Raw genomic sequence first — 16,423 nt, 5'->3', positions numbered from 1 at the left:
TCACCAATAAGTGTTGCTGAGTGCACCATCCTCTATCTTCTGGGGATGTGCCAAATGCCAACATTTTTGGTGCTTAGTTGGATCCATTCTTGAGAAATTTCAGACTTACCAGTTCCCTACGACTCAACCTTCATCCTTCTCCATCATAACATGATCCTTGGGAAGACTTAACGCTCAATTCTTATTCATTTAATCAACACAACCAGACTCCCCAACCTTGGCACAATGGTTTGCCAGAGCCAAAGCTATTAAACTAATGGAGGATCTCATGTCCACCATTAAAGGAGAAGTCCAACCTCGTTTGGCTGGACTTCTCCTATGGGTGCAATTGGTTTGCTCTCTGCTGACGTCACGGATATCAGTCCAGGCACAGTGTCATCCCGACAATGGAAGTCGGGATCCGCCAGGTGCCTGGACTGACTCCCATCTCAGCGAGCTGCTGAGAGACTGAGACGACAGCTCCCCGCCCCTCCACAGCTCACCGTTCCAGTGAGCGAGGAGGAGCAGAGTGGAGAACTGCCGATTGACAATCAGCAGCTCTCTGCTCGGGGAGCTGTGAGAACCAAGCTATCGGCGATGTCCCATGGCTCGGTTCCCAGTGCAGAGGCGCCAAGGGACACCTAGGTAAGTATAATGAAGGGGAAAAAAAACTTCTCTTTTAAAGAAACAAAGGAAGCCTTTTGCCAGTGGTGGTTTTATTGGTGTGAATTTACATTCTCATAGGATTATTGTACACCTCCTTACATGAAAGGCCCAGCTGTTAAAGGCAGACTCACACCTTTAAGGGTTTCCTTATGGAAGCAATATTGCTATTCTGCTTTAACACTGTTTACTTGTATTTATTGTCATGTGCATATGTCAGTGCAAAGACAATGTTGTATTTGTAACAATAACCATTTTGTAACTTTAATTTGTCAGTCTATAAAAAAAAAATGTATATATTAAAAAAAACTCTAGACCCTTGTAAAGGTTTAGACATGTGGAGATCAATGCATATCCAACGTTGAGGGGGGGGGGGGGGAGACAGAGAGACTCCCAATACATGATGACCACAATGACCATGCTAAGCTGAATTATGCCACCTACAGTGCCTTGCAAAAATATTCACCCCCCTTGTCATTTTTCGTGTTTTGTTGACTCACAACCTGGAATTAACATGGACTGTTTGAGGATTTGCATCATTTAACTTACAGAACATGCCCACAACTTTGAAGATGTTTTTTTTTTATTGTGAAGCAAACAACAAATAGGATAAAAAGCAGAAAAAGTCAATGTGCAAAACTATTCACCCCCCCCCCTAAAGTCAATACTTTGTAGAGCCACCTTTTGCTGCTACCACAACTCCAAGTTGCTTTGGATAAGTCTCTATGAGCTTGCCACATCTTACCACTGGGATTTTTGTCCATTCCTACTTGCAAAACTGCTCCAGCACCTTCAAGTTGGATGGTTTGTGTAAGTCTGACCACAGATTTTCTATTGGACTGAGGTCTGGGCTTTGACTAGGCCATTTCAACACATTTACATGTTTCCCCTTAAACCACTCAAGTGTTTGTTTAGCTGTGTGTTTGGGGTCATTGTCCTGCTGGAAGGTAAACCTCCTTCCTAGCCTCCAATCACACACAGAGTGGTACAGGTTTTGCTCAAGAATATCCCTGTATTTAGCACCATCCATCTTTGCCTCAACTCTGACCAGTTTCCCAGTCCCAACTGCTGAAAAACATCCCCACAGCATGATGCTGCCACCACCATGTTTGACTGTGGGGATGGTGTTCTTTGGGTGATGTGATGTGTTGGGTTTGCAGCAGACATAGCGTTTTCTTTGATGGCCAAAAAGTTCAATTTTAGTCTCAGACCAGAGCACCCTCCTCCATACATTTTGGGAGTCTCCCACATGCCTTTTCGCAAACTCAAAACATGCCATTTTGTTTTTTGGCTGAAAGTAATGTCTTTCTTCTGGCCACTCTGCCATAAAGCCAACTCTATGGAGCGTACGGCTTATTGTGGTCCTATGTACAGATACTCCAGTCTCTGCCGTGGAACGCTGCAGCTCTCCTCCAGGGTTACCTTAGGTCTCTGTGCTGCCTCTCTGATTAATTCCCTCCTTGCCCGGTCCATGAGTTTTGGTGTGCGGCCGTCTCTTGGCAGGTTTGCTGTTGTGCCATGTTCTTTCCATTTAGTTATGATAGATTTGATGGTACTCCTAGGCTATAAAAACATATCAAAATCTTTGATGATCCCCAACTCTGACTTGTACTTCTCAACAAAATTGTCCCTTACTTGTTTGGAGAGTTCCTTGGTCTTCATGGCAGTGCTTGGTTAGTGGTGCCTCTTGCTTAGGTGTTGCAGCCTCTGGGGCCTTTCAAAAAGGTGTGTATATGTAAGGACAGATCATATGAGACTTATGCCCCGTACACACGGTCGGATTTTCCGACGGAAAATGTGTGATAGGACCTTGTCGGAAATTCCGACCGTGTGTAGGCTCCATCACACATTTTCCATCGGATTTTCCAACACACAAAGTTTGAGGGCTTGCTATAAAATTTTCCAACAACAAAATCCGTTGTCGGAAATTCCGATCGTGTGTACACAAATCCGACGGACAAAGTGCCACGCATGCTCAGAATAAATAAAGAGATGAAAGCTATTGGCCACTGCCCCGTTTATAGTCCCGACGTACGTGTTTTACGTCACCGCGTTTAGAACGGTCGGATTTTCCGACAACTTTGTGTGACCGTGTGTATGCAAGACAAGTTTGAGCCAACATCCGTTGGAAAAAATCCTAGGATTTTGTTGTCGGAATGTCCGAACAAAGTCCGACCGTGTGTACGGGGCATTAGATTGCACACAGGTGGACATCATTTCACTAGTTATGCGACGGTAATTGGTTGCACCAGAGCTTTTTATGGGATTCATAACAAAAGGGGGCGAATACATACGCACATACAAATTATCAGTTTTTTTATTTCTGAAAAATAGTTTTATGTATATATTTTTCTAATTTTACTTCACCAACTTTGACTATTGTGTTCTGATCCATCACATATAATTCAGATTAAAAAAACATTGAACTAAATACTGTAATGTAACAAAATAGGTAAAAAGCCAAGGGGGGTGAATACTTTTGCAAGGCACTGTATATATGGGGGAACCAGGCTCTCTGGTCCAGAATATAGCACAGACACTTTTTTTAATACAAATTTTGCACAGCTGAATATACAGTTTTACAAAAATGTAACCACATTATGTAAGGTTCCCTTTAGCGGGAGTACCCTTTGGTGTCTATGTACAATTGGTGAGAACATTGTGCTAGATGAAATGCAGGTGAAAACAGGTATAAATTACAAAGCTGTTAGAAAAACAAAAATTAATCCCAGCATTTACCAACTGGTAAAGTGTTGGCATTACCGTGAATTTTTTTTAACAAACTCTGTAAAAAGAAAAAAAAAAAAACCCTACAAAATGTTTTAATACAAAACCTTGATTTTTTTTTCTTAAGACTAATAACACCTGAAATGAAACAAATGTTAAAACAATTTGTGATGATACATTTGAACCTTCGGGCAAGAATAATACAAAAGGGTGAATTCACAAAGCAAACACCCTGGGAGAAGTATACTTATTTTCAGATAAATGAGTTATTTTCAGCAGAGTCCAATAAGTCCTTATGCACACTTGGTCCGTTCACACATAGGCTTTTGGAGGAGTTTGGGAGCTCGGAAGCTCTTATGGAACGCTCTTCCGACTCACATCCGCATGGAAGAAAAACATCTGGCCTTCAGGAAAAAAAAAAACTCAAGACCTTCCTCTCCTAAGAAGCAGACAACACAAAACGCATTCAGCGCCTTGAGGTGATTCAGTTCGCATTTGCAGCGCTTTACAAATTATTTATTTATTCAGAAGCAGTCAAAGAGCATCTCCTGAACGCAGATGAATTGCATTCAGAAGCTCTTGGGCATAAAAAAACGCCAAAACGCGTCTAAGAGCATTTATTTCAATAAATTATTATTCTGGCCAATGAAAAAAACGCTTAAATACGCATCTAAACGCGTTAGCAAAAACACAGCTTAGGTGAATTTTTAATGCTGATTTGCTTCTGTTAGGAGCATTTACAATAAACTAGTGTGCACGAGGCCTTGCATTTGAATTTTAGTCATGTGGCTGATAATAGAGTGCCTTAGGCTTGTGTAAAGCTTTGTGAATTGCGTTTATAATCTGTAATCCACATTAAGACATTATACTTCCATTTAGAACATTTAAGGAATCTTCTCCAGCTGAGAGTGGTAGTGGAGTCCCCACAACCTTTAACCTCATTAACATTCTGCATAATGAGCACTACTCTGATAATCCAAAGAGCCTGAGAATATTACTAACATTTTGACATGCTGTAATATATAAGGTAGAAAGAAGGAGGGGGTACCACTTGTCATGTCTCAAGCACAGGAGGGGTCCTTTACCCTTTAAAAAGCATCAATAACTTTGATCCTTAAAAGAAAAACTGAGGACAAAATAAAAAAATGACGTGTGATACCATCTGTCGGTAGCATTGATACAGCACTTTTTATGTGTCTTCCCTATAACAAAGTTTTATTACCTTATGACCATTAAATCATGACTCCACTTTTGTTGAGAAAGAAACATTCCCCTCTGGGTGATCTCTGTACATTGCAAGGATTATAATAAACTTTGTTGCAGATTCCTACCTTTTTTTTATTCTGAAGAAATCCCTGTGTGTTGGTCTGTCTCTCTAATGGGGGTCTAATGGGAGTGGTTTCATAATTAACTGTCAGTTGTGCAGCTGCAGGGCACTAATGAGGAAATCTGCTGGGCCTGCATCCCTTTAGACGAGTTTCTAGTGAAACTATCTCTCAAAAAATAAAATTTTTGTTGCAAGGGATGCCTGAAATCTAAATGGTATCTTAGTGCAGATTTCTGGGAAAACTGGTGAGCCAATCACACGAGCAGCAAATGTGTCCGGGGAGTGGTCAGTACACATTCTGTGTACAGAACACCTCCAGGTAGCCATATTGCAATCCGTTCTCAGAAAATTACAGAGCTGCAGATTGAAAAGGAAAGGTCATCTTTAATAACATTCATTTACAATATGATTAGTTTCGCAATTATATGCGCTATATAATTTTTTATTTATTTGCTATTTTTTTTCCCCACAAAAGTTTTTATTACCCTTTAACTTTAATAGGATGACAACACTGTACGTTCTACAGTGAAATTGCACAGTAGTGTTGTCATGCTGTGGACATGGAAGTGGAATAGATGGATGGATATGTAGTTATAACGCAGAGCTCCAGGAAGACAATAAGATTATACAGGCCCCTGTCCTGGCAGAACGGAGACACAAAGACAGATCATGCACCTAAAGCCATGTCATATTGGTGCTGTAAACCTATATAAAAGCCGACATCCACTTGCTCAGAATTACATAATGGAGTGGCTGGTGCCATCGTTTGAACCAAATTTAATTTTCATTTCTTGCTCCAGAGCTGCAAAGTCTCATACTGCATAATTGTAGCTTACTCTATCATCCCCTACAGCTTTGTGAGATGTAAGGCATGCTAAAATCAATGTACAGCCAAAGCTGGGGAAGAGGGAGAGACCACCAGCATTCCTCCTCCATCACATGACCAACAGCCCAGGAACACTGGGCACATTTTTTGCTCAGCACAAATCTATGGAGAGATGAAGTCAGCCACATACAGTATCTATGATGGAGCCGGCCTGACAGTTCAGGAACCCCCTAGACCAAACAAGCTTTTATTCTGGTAGTGTAATGGGTGCCCTATGCACTGCAAGGATTACTTGTTTGGTCCAGAGGTAGATGAACAGGCATTAATACATACCTTATTTCTCCTGCAATGGTGGCCAACATTTGGTTGAGTGGCACAGAGAAAGGGCATTTGGCAGGTGGTGAGGAGATGGTATATCACCTCCTCACATTCTAAGAGCCGCTACTGCTGTGCCTCAATTGCATGCATTGCGAAGCAGTAGTGGCATGGCCCCATTTACTTGAGCTGTAAAGGAGGGGATAATGTCCCATTCACTTGAGCCCACCAAACGCAATGATGGGGGGGTTTTCCCAGTCGCAGCACGTGCAACTTAAGGCTCAACCGTCACTTTTTTTACAATCCCCACCCACCCAACCGCAAGTGTAAACTAAAGCTGGTCATTGACAGATATTAATTCAGTTGGTTCAGCAGAAACAAGCCGAATTTTGATCCGTCCACGGGCAGGCTGGTTGTACTGAAGTCAAACCAACAATCAACTTCAGTATGACCAGCCTGTCAGGTTATTTTCACCCCGATCACTGCCAGTGGCTATAGCGACCAGCAATGATCATAGTATTTTGCTGGTGGGGAAGGCTCCCCGCCAGGAAAGAACACAATCGGAAGGGAGTTTAACAAGACACGTGGCCACTCATTAAAATTAGAAGAAACCTTAAACTACGTAGAGGGTTCTTTACTGTAAGAGCGGCAAGGATGTGGAATTCCCTTCCACAGGTGGTGGTCTCAGCGGGGAGCATCAATAGTTTCAAGAAACTATCAGATAAGCAACTGAACGACCGCAACATACAGGGATATACAATGTAATACTGACATATTACACACATAGGTTGGACTTAATGGACTTGTGTCTTTTTTTGACCTCACATATTATGTTACTATGTATTAGCGCTGAGGGACAGATTTCCCCATCAACACAGTGAGTGAATTAAGCAATCTTCTTTCCTTCAACCCGTGGATGAAAAAAAGAAAATTGCATATTGTATGGCTTGCCTTAGCAAGAGACAAACAGGCCTAACTCCAGCAAACACTTCTAAAAGCGTACCCCTTCAGTCATTTTTTCAACTTTCCATCTATTAAATCCTCTACCCTTGTTGTTTTAAACTTTGGATAGTAAAACATTTTTTTTTCTGCCAGTAAATACCTTATACAGCCCACTTCCTGTTCATTAGCCTACATGACATCATGCACAGCTCTCTCACTCACTCTTGTGAGAGTTTGCCAGGAAAGGGGGGGGGCGAGTCATAAGAGGGCCAATGAAGGCTGCAGGGCTGGAAAGCTGGCGGAGTGTATGTGTGTCTGTGTAAATCCAGGAAGTGAACTTCCTGGATTTACACAGCTTCAGCTGCCCACAGTTAAAATGGCTGCAGCCAGATTCAGTGGAGGGAGATCTCTGCAGCATTTTTGGCAAGAACAGAGTCACAGTATATATAAAATAATATGCAAAGTGGTTGAAGGGAAGCTTCAGAATGACAAAGACTGCAGTCCCTCTTTAAGCAGTTACAGAAACCATTTTTATTTTGGAAAAAAGGTTTAAGCCATATAAATAAAAGTTGGCCATTAAGTACCCCTTGCAGTGCAATTTGGTTTGTCCCGGTCATTACTGTCACTTTTGCTGGACTGTAAATGAGTTTACTTACAGAATCAAATGGTAATGGATCTACTGTATGTTACAGAGAGGGGCTCTGAAATACTGTTGTGTTAATACTACTGACAGACTGTATAAAACACGTCACCTTTTACTTAGCCCATAGTTCCACTTTAACATATTGTACATATAGAACACTACGAAGGAAAAACGCATAACAATCAACATACAAAACACTTGTCTATGAACATATACATCTTCATAACACATAAAAAGGTAACTGACAAGAGTATCATCTTCAGCCTGGAGACAAAACATGATTAAGATTATAAACATGGATGGCGATCGTTTAAAATAATTTAGTTAATAAATCGGCACTTTCCTTTCCGATTTTCCTAGTTAATAACTATTTAAGGCACTTTTGAAGTATATGCATTTATACTTCTATTTCATCAAGTTTAACGAATAGGGTTCCAAGTTAAAAACAACTTTTTGTAATATAAATATACAGTAGAACATTAAATGGTAAAGCTCAACTCCCAGGATTGGTAAAAAAAAAAAAAAAAAAAAAATCTACCTGTGCAGTGGGCCCCCCCAATCTAGGGGTGTTGGTCCCCTGCAGCCTCCTCTCTAGGGCACTCCAAGATACAGTTGCATGCTCGCTCCCACCCAAACCAATACAGAGGTAATAGCCCCGTATTATATGTGATGAAGCCTAGAGACCACCTACAGAGCGGAGTGCCTGAGTGAAGGCGGCAGCGCTGGAGTGAGCCAGAGAAGGGCATAGGGTAAGTAATCCTGCCTGTTTCTGTATTCCTAGACATAATGAACACCGAACCCTTTCAGTGTAGGGCATTTAAAGTGCAAGAGCAGATTTTTTTTTTTCCTATTCCCCGATGTTGGGCTTTAATACATGACAGGGGGCAAAGAATAAATTGCAATTACGTTTGCTCCAGCCACAGCAAAGTGCTGCTCCAGCAATAATGCAGGGACCTCCTGCTACCCATGCATGCAGTTCTATAGAATTGGATTTTGGATGCTGCAGAACATGGAAAAGGGACAGGTTTTTTCCTGGTTGCTGTGTAAAACACATTTATCCTTCACTCCTTTTCTCCCTACTTGGCGCAGTAGACCAGGGCTTTCCCAATCAGGGTTCTACAGAACCCTAGGGTTCCTCCAGAGCAGACTTTCTCAACCTTTTCAACACAGAGGAACCCTTGAAATATCCTTTCGGTCTCAGGGAACCCCTGTTAAAAATGGCTATATCTACAACTCATGATAAATTCGTGGGATGGTCAGTGGAAGAGTGCTCCTTACATCTGCGGTCTTGGGGAAGAATTTCCCCCCTGCAGATAGCTAAAAAGATTATTGGTGTCACTGGGAACTTATCTGAGAGGCAAAAATCGGTCATTGTTAAAGGAACCCCTAGCAACCATTGGAGGAACCATGATTGAGAAACCCTGCTCCAGAGGTTGCTAGGGGTTCCTTGAGCAATTATATATCTATATCTCTTCCATATCGAAGTTCCTACTGACACCACTGATCTTTTTAGGGATCTGTAAGGGGGCAATTCTTCCCAAGGACCACAAGTGTAAGAATTCTTCCCACTGATGTATCGCGAGTTGTAGAAATAGTCATTTTTAGCAGGGGTTCTCGGAGACTGGAAAGTAATTTCAAAGTTTCCTCTGTGTTGAAAAGGTTGAGAGAGGCTGCAGTAGACTGTAGCCAATAGAAAGGAGGAGAACAGGAGATCTGGTAGCTTTTGGTGTAATGCAGCATCTGGTTTTAAAGTGGAAGTAAACTTCCATGGATTGTTTGTACCTTTATGCCGCGTACACACGGTCGGACTTTTCAGCTACAAAAGTCCGACAGACTTTCGACGGACTTTTGGCAGACTTTCAACAGACTTTCTAACAACCGGACTTGCCTACACACGATCACACCAAAGTCTGACGGATTCGAACGTGATGACGTACACCGGACTAAAATAAGGACGTTGATAGCCAGTAGCCAATAGCTGCCCTAGCATCGGTTTTTGTCCGTAGGACTAGCATACAGACGAGCGGATTTCTGGGTCCGGCGGAGTTACGACGTAAAGATTTGAAGCCTGTTCCAAATCTAAAGTCTGTCAGATTTGCGACTGGAAAAGTCCGCTGAAGGTCCGGAGAAGCCCACACATGATCGGATTGTCCGCCGGATTTGGTCCGTCGGACAAGTCCGGTCGAAAAGTCCGACCGTGTGTACGAGGCATAGGTATGCCTATAAGTCTTACCTATAGGTACTGTAAATATCGCCTAAACGCCCGCCGTTTAGGAGATATTTACTGTATATGCAGCCGATGACATCATACGACTGTATATGCACCTGTGCAGTTACTGGCAGCTCCCACGTGCATGCGCAGGAGTGCCGTCATGTGGCACCGTCCAGTCACACTGCCGTGTCCGCGGAATCGGAAGGAAGACGGGTGAAGATGGATGCGGCCCCCAGCGGTGACAACGGGGACTTCTTTTGAAGGCAAGTTTCACATAATGTACTAGTATGCGATGCATACTAGCACATTATGGCTTTACTTTACAGGTAAGAAAAATGTTTTAAAAAACACAAGCAGTTTACTTCCTCCTTAAAGGGGTTGTAAACCCTCATGGTTCTTCACCCTAATGTATTCTATGCAATAAGGTGAAAAACCTTCTCTTATGCTGCAGCCCCCCCAGTGCCCCCGTTTTACTTACCTGAACCCGGTCTTTTTCTCACCGGGGATGAGCACACCAGCTCTAGCTGGTGTCTCGTGTCCTGATTGGATAGACTGATAACAGTGCAGCCATTGCCTACCGCTGCTGTCAATCAAATCCAAGTACGCGGGCGCTGGGGAGGCGGGGCTGAGTCCTGCTTTCTGCGTCAATAGACGCAGAAGCAGGACTCGGGAGCGCGCCCGCACGGGTGTCCCGAAGGAGAGTGCTTCTCCGACGGAGCACTCGAGAAGAGGAGGAGCTACCAGTGCCGCCGAGGGACCCCAGAAGAGGAGGATCGGGGCCACTTTGTGCTTAACTAACTGCACAGTGGAGATAAGTGTGATTTTTTTTTTTATTAAAAAAAAATAAAAAATAAAAAATAACCTTTAGTAACCCTTTAATGGTAATCCCGATTCCCGGGGCTTTACTGAACCAGCCGGGTGGTGCCTGCGCTATAATGGAGGTAGCCTTTGACTGGCCACAGGTTTGTTTTTATGGGGATTTTTAGCAAAGATAAAAATCCCCTACTGGCTTGTGACTTCTCTGAGTAATAATATGACAAACCCGCTAGTCCTACATCTACTTTTTTTTTTTTACAGGTAGGGGAAGCAACAATTACAGATGAATACCTGCATCTGGTAAGGTCTAGAAATAAAACAACATAAAACAGCCATAAAGATACATTGGTTATTCATGAGAGTCATTGGGGGTCATTTACTAAAGGCAAATCCACTTTGAACTACAAGTGCACTTGGAAGTGCAGTTGCTGTAGATCCGAGGGGGACATGCAAGGAAAATAAAAAACAGCATGTTAGCTTGCACATGATTGGATGATAAAATCAGCAGAGCTTCCCCTCATTTCAGGTCTACCCCTCAGATAGATTTACAGCGACTGCACCTCCAAGTGCACTAGCAGTGTGCTTTCAAATGAACTTGGAGTGCAAAGTGGATTTGCCTTTAGTAAATAACCCCCATTGCATTGGAATTGTTGGAAGAAAATACTGTGAGCATCCGTACGACAGATCAGAGGTTAAACCATTATTTGCAGAGCAGTGGCAAGACTTGGGCCCCTCCAATAAAGGATCACAAGGAAGAATGTTTGCAATTATGACAGATCCTCTGATGTCATGGCAGTGATGTATATATTTAGCATGTTTTAGAAAAGTATGCGGTTGTATGTTAAGGCAGGATGAATTAGGTCTTCAAAATATCTCCACAGCAAGGAATGTGACTGAAACTGTTCAGATGTGCCGAGATCCAGTGGATGGAATGTTTTTTTTTTCTGTGTAGAGAAAATATAGAACTGCGATTATTACAAAACGACTCTCAATCCAATGCCGGGCAAACAACTTATTTTCACTTAAGACCCCTTGGCGGATTCGGTTCTGATCACCAGGGGATCAGCTCAGATCTCCTGCTGATCAGAGCACAGCGTGCAAATAAAACATCCATGTCCGCTCAGTTTCTTTCTTTCTTTTTTTTTTTTTAAAGTGATCTTAAAGTGTTACTAAACCCAGGAGCCTGCATTCACTATATCTGGTCTTACAGAGAACATGGAAATGCAATAGTTTTAGGGAAAATAACTCGCTAAATACCTTTTCCTATCAGCAGTATATAGCAGTTTTGTGACTTCTGTCAGTGTCTGAATAAAGCTTGTAGGAGGAGTTTTCATTTTCTCCTGACCCTTTGTCTGGACAGTGCCGATTGGCCCTATGCTGATCAAATGCATCCTCCCCAAAAAAAAAAAAAAAAACTCTAGCAATACACACCAAACAGAGCATGTGCAGCCTGACTCCTAATGCTCTGTTCTATCAGTAGATGGTTTGGAGTCAGTTAAAGTGGAGTTCCAGAGGTTTCTGTGTTTATTAAAAGTCAGGAGCTACAAAAAGTGTAGCTGCTGACTTTTAATAAACATACACTTACCTGTCTAGCGATGCGACCACCCAAAGCCTTGGTTCTCTCCCTCTCCTCCCTGCGGCACCAGCATTACTAGTGTGGGCACCCGGCTGTGACAGTTTGCAGCTTCACAGCCAGGTGCGCATGCATGAGTTGCGATGCCCGTTCTGCATGACCGGGCAATCTTCTGGGACCTGTGACGTGTCCCAGAAGATTGCTGGGAGGGAGGGGCTGCCTAAGCGGCCTGAGCAGAAGTGGGAGCTGAGTACCTGTCAAAACAAGGTACCCGCTCCACCCCCCCCCGGAGCTCCTCTTTAAGTGCCGGTCCTTATTAAACTATGAAAATTTATTTTAACACCCACAGAGACAAAATGTTGGCTGTGCACTCCTGGAAGGTATCTGGCAAAGAATGCAACTGAGAATTTCAGCATCCCTCCAGACATTAGATATTATTTATATTTATTAGTAACTAGTATTATTACTAGTAATTAGTATTTGTATAGAAGAAAGAAAGTGGTCCCACACTGGAACGAGAAGTTTACATAACAGGAATCCTTATTGTAGCATGACAGACAGATGATACAGGGCCAAGGTTCTAATTACTATCAGTAACTTGTCTGGCCCAATGTAACCTCTAAAAACAATTTTTTTCCCTTTAAATCTTCCACTTTAAATCTGAGAGTTGTGTGCGCTGCCTTTACTTTCCTCCTTCAGCATATGTTTAATTTCCTACACTGTCATTAAAATGAGTTAACTCAACCATTCATATTAACAAAAGCACTGACTTACCAATTAACTTTTGGATTTGGAAGCCCGAGTTTTAGACTTTGTAGTAGATTTTGTCCTGCTAGTTTTGGAGACCTCTGGAGTGCTATCTCGGCTTTCCAAGCGCTGCGTCAGAGCCAACTTTTGCTGGATAGCCATTCGTAGCAGGGTGTTCAATGTCTTTTTCTCATCCTCTGCTGCAACAATCTGGCGTTGCATATCCTCCAACTGATTCACATATTGGTCACACCTGGAAAGTCAATGTAAAGATTCAAATGGACTGCTCTGTATGTCAACTGAACCTCGAAAGCCACCCTCAAACATTTTCATTACGATCGTTTTTGGCTCAATACATCTCTTCCTATACGTCACTGGTTCTCCTGAGAGCCTGTATGTATAGGTCAGTCATTTTTAGCCCTAACAAGCACTATAACTGACTGGACGAGGGGATGAAGTGTGGGGCTCATCTCTGAGCAGTGCTGACTTTGTGGAAGTAAAATTGTTAGCTATAAAGTAAAATAAGACCACAGCAGCCTGATTTTGGTTAACAAAATGACATGCAGTTCAGTGGAGGTCTTTTTGGTTTGCTTATAGCCCACCTTACTGAAACGTGTCTTGTTATACGATATAATCCATCTATGGATAGTCTGATTGTACTCGAGTTGATCCATCGATTGACTCGGGTACAAGCAGCCTGTCGGATTTTTATCATGCGTTAACTGAGTGGTTAAAGCATGTACAGCAATTGCTGTGTTCTACCAGCCAGGAAGGCTCCCCCCCACTTCTCCAAGAGAACACAACAGAGCTGCAGGAGGCATTCCCCCATCAACACTGAATGTGTTGATGGGGGAATCAAGCGATGGTGAAAATTGGCCTGGTAGGAAGGGGGAGAAAGCGCCCAGTATTGAAGTGGTTAACCACTTGCCGACCAGCCGCTGTACTTTTACTGCAGCAGGTCAGCTCTCCTGCACGAACTGACGTACCTGTACGTCAGTCCCTACAGGTGAGACAGCAGACATGCGCATGCCCGGCGGACTCAATGTCCGTCGGCCGCCCACGATCATTGTGCACAGAGGCAGAACGGGGATCTGCCATTGTAAACAAGGTGGATCCCCGTTCTGACAGGGGACATGTCAGAGATCTTCTGTTCTCAGTGATCGGGAACAGCGAGCTCTGTCATGTCCCTAGCAGCCCATCCCCCTTATATATTGATCAGTGCATTTCTATAACACTGATCAATGTAATAATGTCACTGGTCCCCAAAAAAGTATCATTTGGGGTCCAGATTTGTCTGCCGCAATCCCGCTAAAAATCGCAGTTCAACGCTATTACCCTGTTTCCCCGAAAATAAGACCTAGCGTGATTGTCGGTGATGGCTGCAATATAAGCCCTACCCCCCAAATAAGCCCTAGTTAAAGTCCTTGTAGGTCGTCTTTTTAGGGTAGGGCTTATTTTCGGGGAAACAGGGTAGGGCTTATTTGGAGGGTAGGGCTTATTTGGAGGGTAGGGCTTATATTGCAGCCATCACCGACAATCACACTAGGTCTTATTTTCGGGGAAACAGGGTAGCAGTAGAAAAAAAAAAAAAAAAAAAAAAAGTCCATAAATCTATCCCGTAGTTTGTAGATGTGATAACTTTAGCGTAAACCAATCAATATACGCTTATTGCGATTTTTGTTTTACCAAAAATATGTAGAAGAATATATATTGGCCTAAATTTATGAAGAAATTTGTTTTTAAACATTTTTTTTTTTAGATACGTATTATTAGCAAAAAGTAAAAAATATTGTTTTTTTTTTTTTCAAAAATTGTCGCCCCCCCCCCAGTGTCAAAGGCCCAGTAGCTGGTGCAGCCGCAGATATATGTGTTGTCACATCACCGCCTCTTTTCACTGTATTGGGTATTAATGTTTTCTGAATCATACATTACCTGCTGGCGAATACAGAGCGCATAGATGAAAATGTAGCCGCATCCTCCTTCAGGGCTTTTAACTCATGTCGCATCTTCATCATAGTATCGGAAACGAGGGTCTTCTCGTTCTCATATTTACTCTTCAGGTTTGACATGGCTACCTCAGCCGTCTGTACAGAGATAAGCCAAGGACATATTGGATGAGAGCTTTACCATCACATCGCTAAATGATCATATATAGAGACCGCACACCAATATAGTGCCTTACCACAGCACGTTAACTCAGATTTCCCTGCAGTACTATTTTTCTTCCACTAGATGTCTTCAGTCTGCTAGCATCATTCAACAATACTTTTTCTGAGCCCGGGTTTTTCCCAACCCACCCCCTGCCTACGACTGAACAGCGACAAGCTGATTTCTCTCTGCTTTCTAGGTTTTATCAGAATGCCTCTTGTCAGCTTGTGAACCACACCGGCTTCTTGTGCTGCTTCTTACTCTCACACTCTAGTCCTGCTGTACAGAAACCGCAAGAGGCAGTTCAAATACCAGCTCAAACTCGGGTACTGCTTGTATTTAAAAATATATATTCAATTATGTATTGATCATTACAGAGCTGCATTAATATGTGTCTTTTATATCGGCCTGGCATTAAAGTGGTTGCATACCCTGCTTTCACATTTTTACCTATTATAGGCTTATCTGTACGTAAAAGTAATATCCCCTAAACCTATACGGTTTATAAGTGCATAGGAGGGATTTTTGGTCTTATAGACCCCCGATTCCACCATAAAGAGTACCAGTTACCGCCTATTACTGTCACAAGGGATGTTTACATTCCTTCTGACAGCAATAAAAGTGATCAGAATTTTTTTTTAAAGGGCCAGTGTAAAAAAAAAACAAAAAAAAAAAAGAAAGAAAATAGAGAAAAAATAATTTAAAGCACCCCATCCCTCCGTGCTCATGTGCAGAAGCGAACACATACGCAAGTCGCAACTGCAAATGTAAATGGTGTTCAAACCACATATGTGAGGCATCGCCACGATCGTCAGAGCAAGAGCAACAATTCTAGCACAAGACCTCTACTCTACGTTACTCTAAACTGGTAACCTGTAGAAAATTTTAAAGCGTTGCCTATGGAGATTTTTTAAGTACCGTATTTTGCCGCTATTCCAGTGTGCGCAATTTTAAAGCAAAACAGGGGGGGGGGGGGCTGTGTAATGTAAAGAGGTCCAGAAGTACAAGGCTGTGTAATGTAAAAGGGGTCCAGATTATTATGTTTATTTATTAGAAGGTGAATGCGGCCCTCCATGCATTCACATACATTGAATCTGGCCTTTAAGTAGAAAAAAGTTGCTGACCTCTGGTCTAGTTTGTTCTCTCCCAATGATGTAATCAGATGCAGCTTTCACTTCTATAGGTGTCAGTAAAGCAGCGTTAGCAGAGAGTCAGATGATGCACAGACCAAGGGGGTAGGTGCTGGCCCAGCTTAGGCCAGTAGTTACAGTCATAGCTCTACTATGGAAGCACTGAGAAGGCTGGCAATGCTTAGATATATGCGGGGAAGCTATTTGCACAACAGCCCTGAATAGTAACTGGCAGGATATTATTTATTTGATCGGAATGCAGAAAAGCGCAAGTTATAATTTGTATTTTTAAAAGGAACATGACCTGCAATGTATACATTTTCAATCTTGGGTTTCCACACACCTTAAAAATACATATCCATATATGAAAATTTA

General features: G+C 42.6%; 1 protein-coding gene across 2 annotated transcripts in view; it reads right to left on the bottom strand.

Annotated features, from left to right (window-relative positions):
• Positions 1–676: 676 nt before the first annotated feature.
• Positions 677–16,423, bottom strand: part of LOC141108565 (protein bicaudal D homolog 2-like) — a 73,666-nt gene continuing 57,919 nt past the window's right edge. For both annotated transcript variants that reach the window (XM_073600281.1, XM_073600282.1), the window contains exons 7-9: positions 14,703–14,854; positions 12,798–13,023; positions 677–11,394 (exon numbers count right to left, since the gene is read on the bottom strand). In XM_073600281.1, coding sequence (XP_073456382.1) covers positions 12,801–13,023; positions 14,703–14,854 — 375 coding nt within the window. In that variant the 3' untranslated portion in view covers positions 677–11,394; positions 12,798–12,800. The remainder of the gene's footprint in view (positions 11,395–12,797; positions 13,024–14,702; positions 14,855–16,423) is intronic.

This window comes from Aquarana catesbeiana, linkage group LG09 (genome assembly GCF_042186555.1).
Source record: "Aquarana catesbeiana isolate 2022-GZ linkage group LG09, ASM4218655v1, whole genome shotgun sequence".
In the NCBI taxonomy this organism is placed as follows: Eukaryota; Metazoa; Chordata; class Amphibia; order Anura; family Ranidae; genus Aquarana; species Aquarana catesbeiana.
This window is presented reverse-complemented; position numbering and strand designations above follow the sequence as displayed.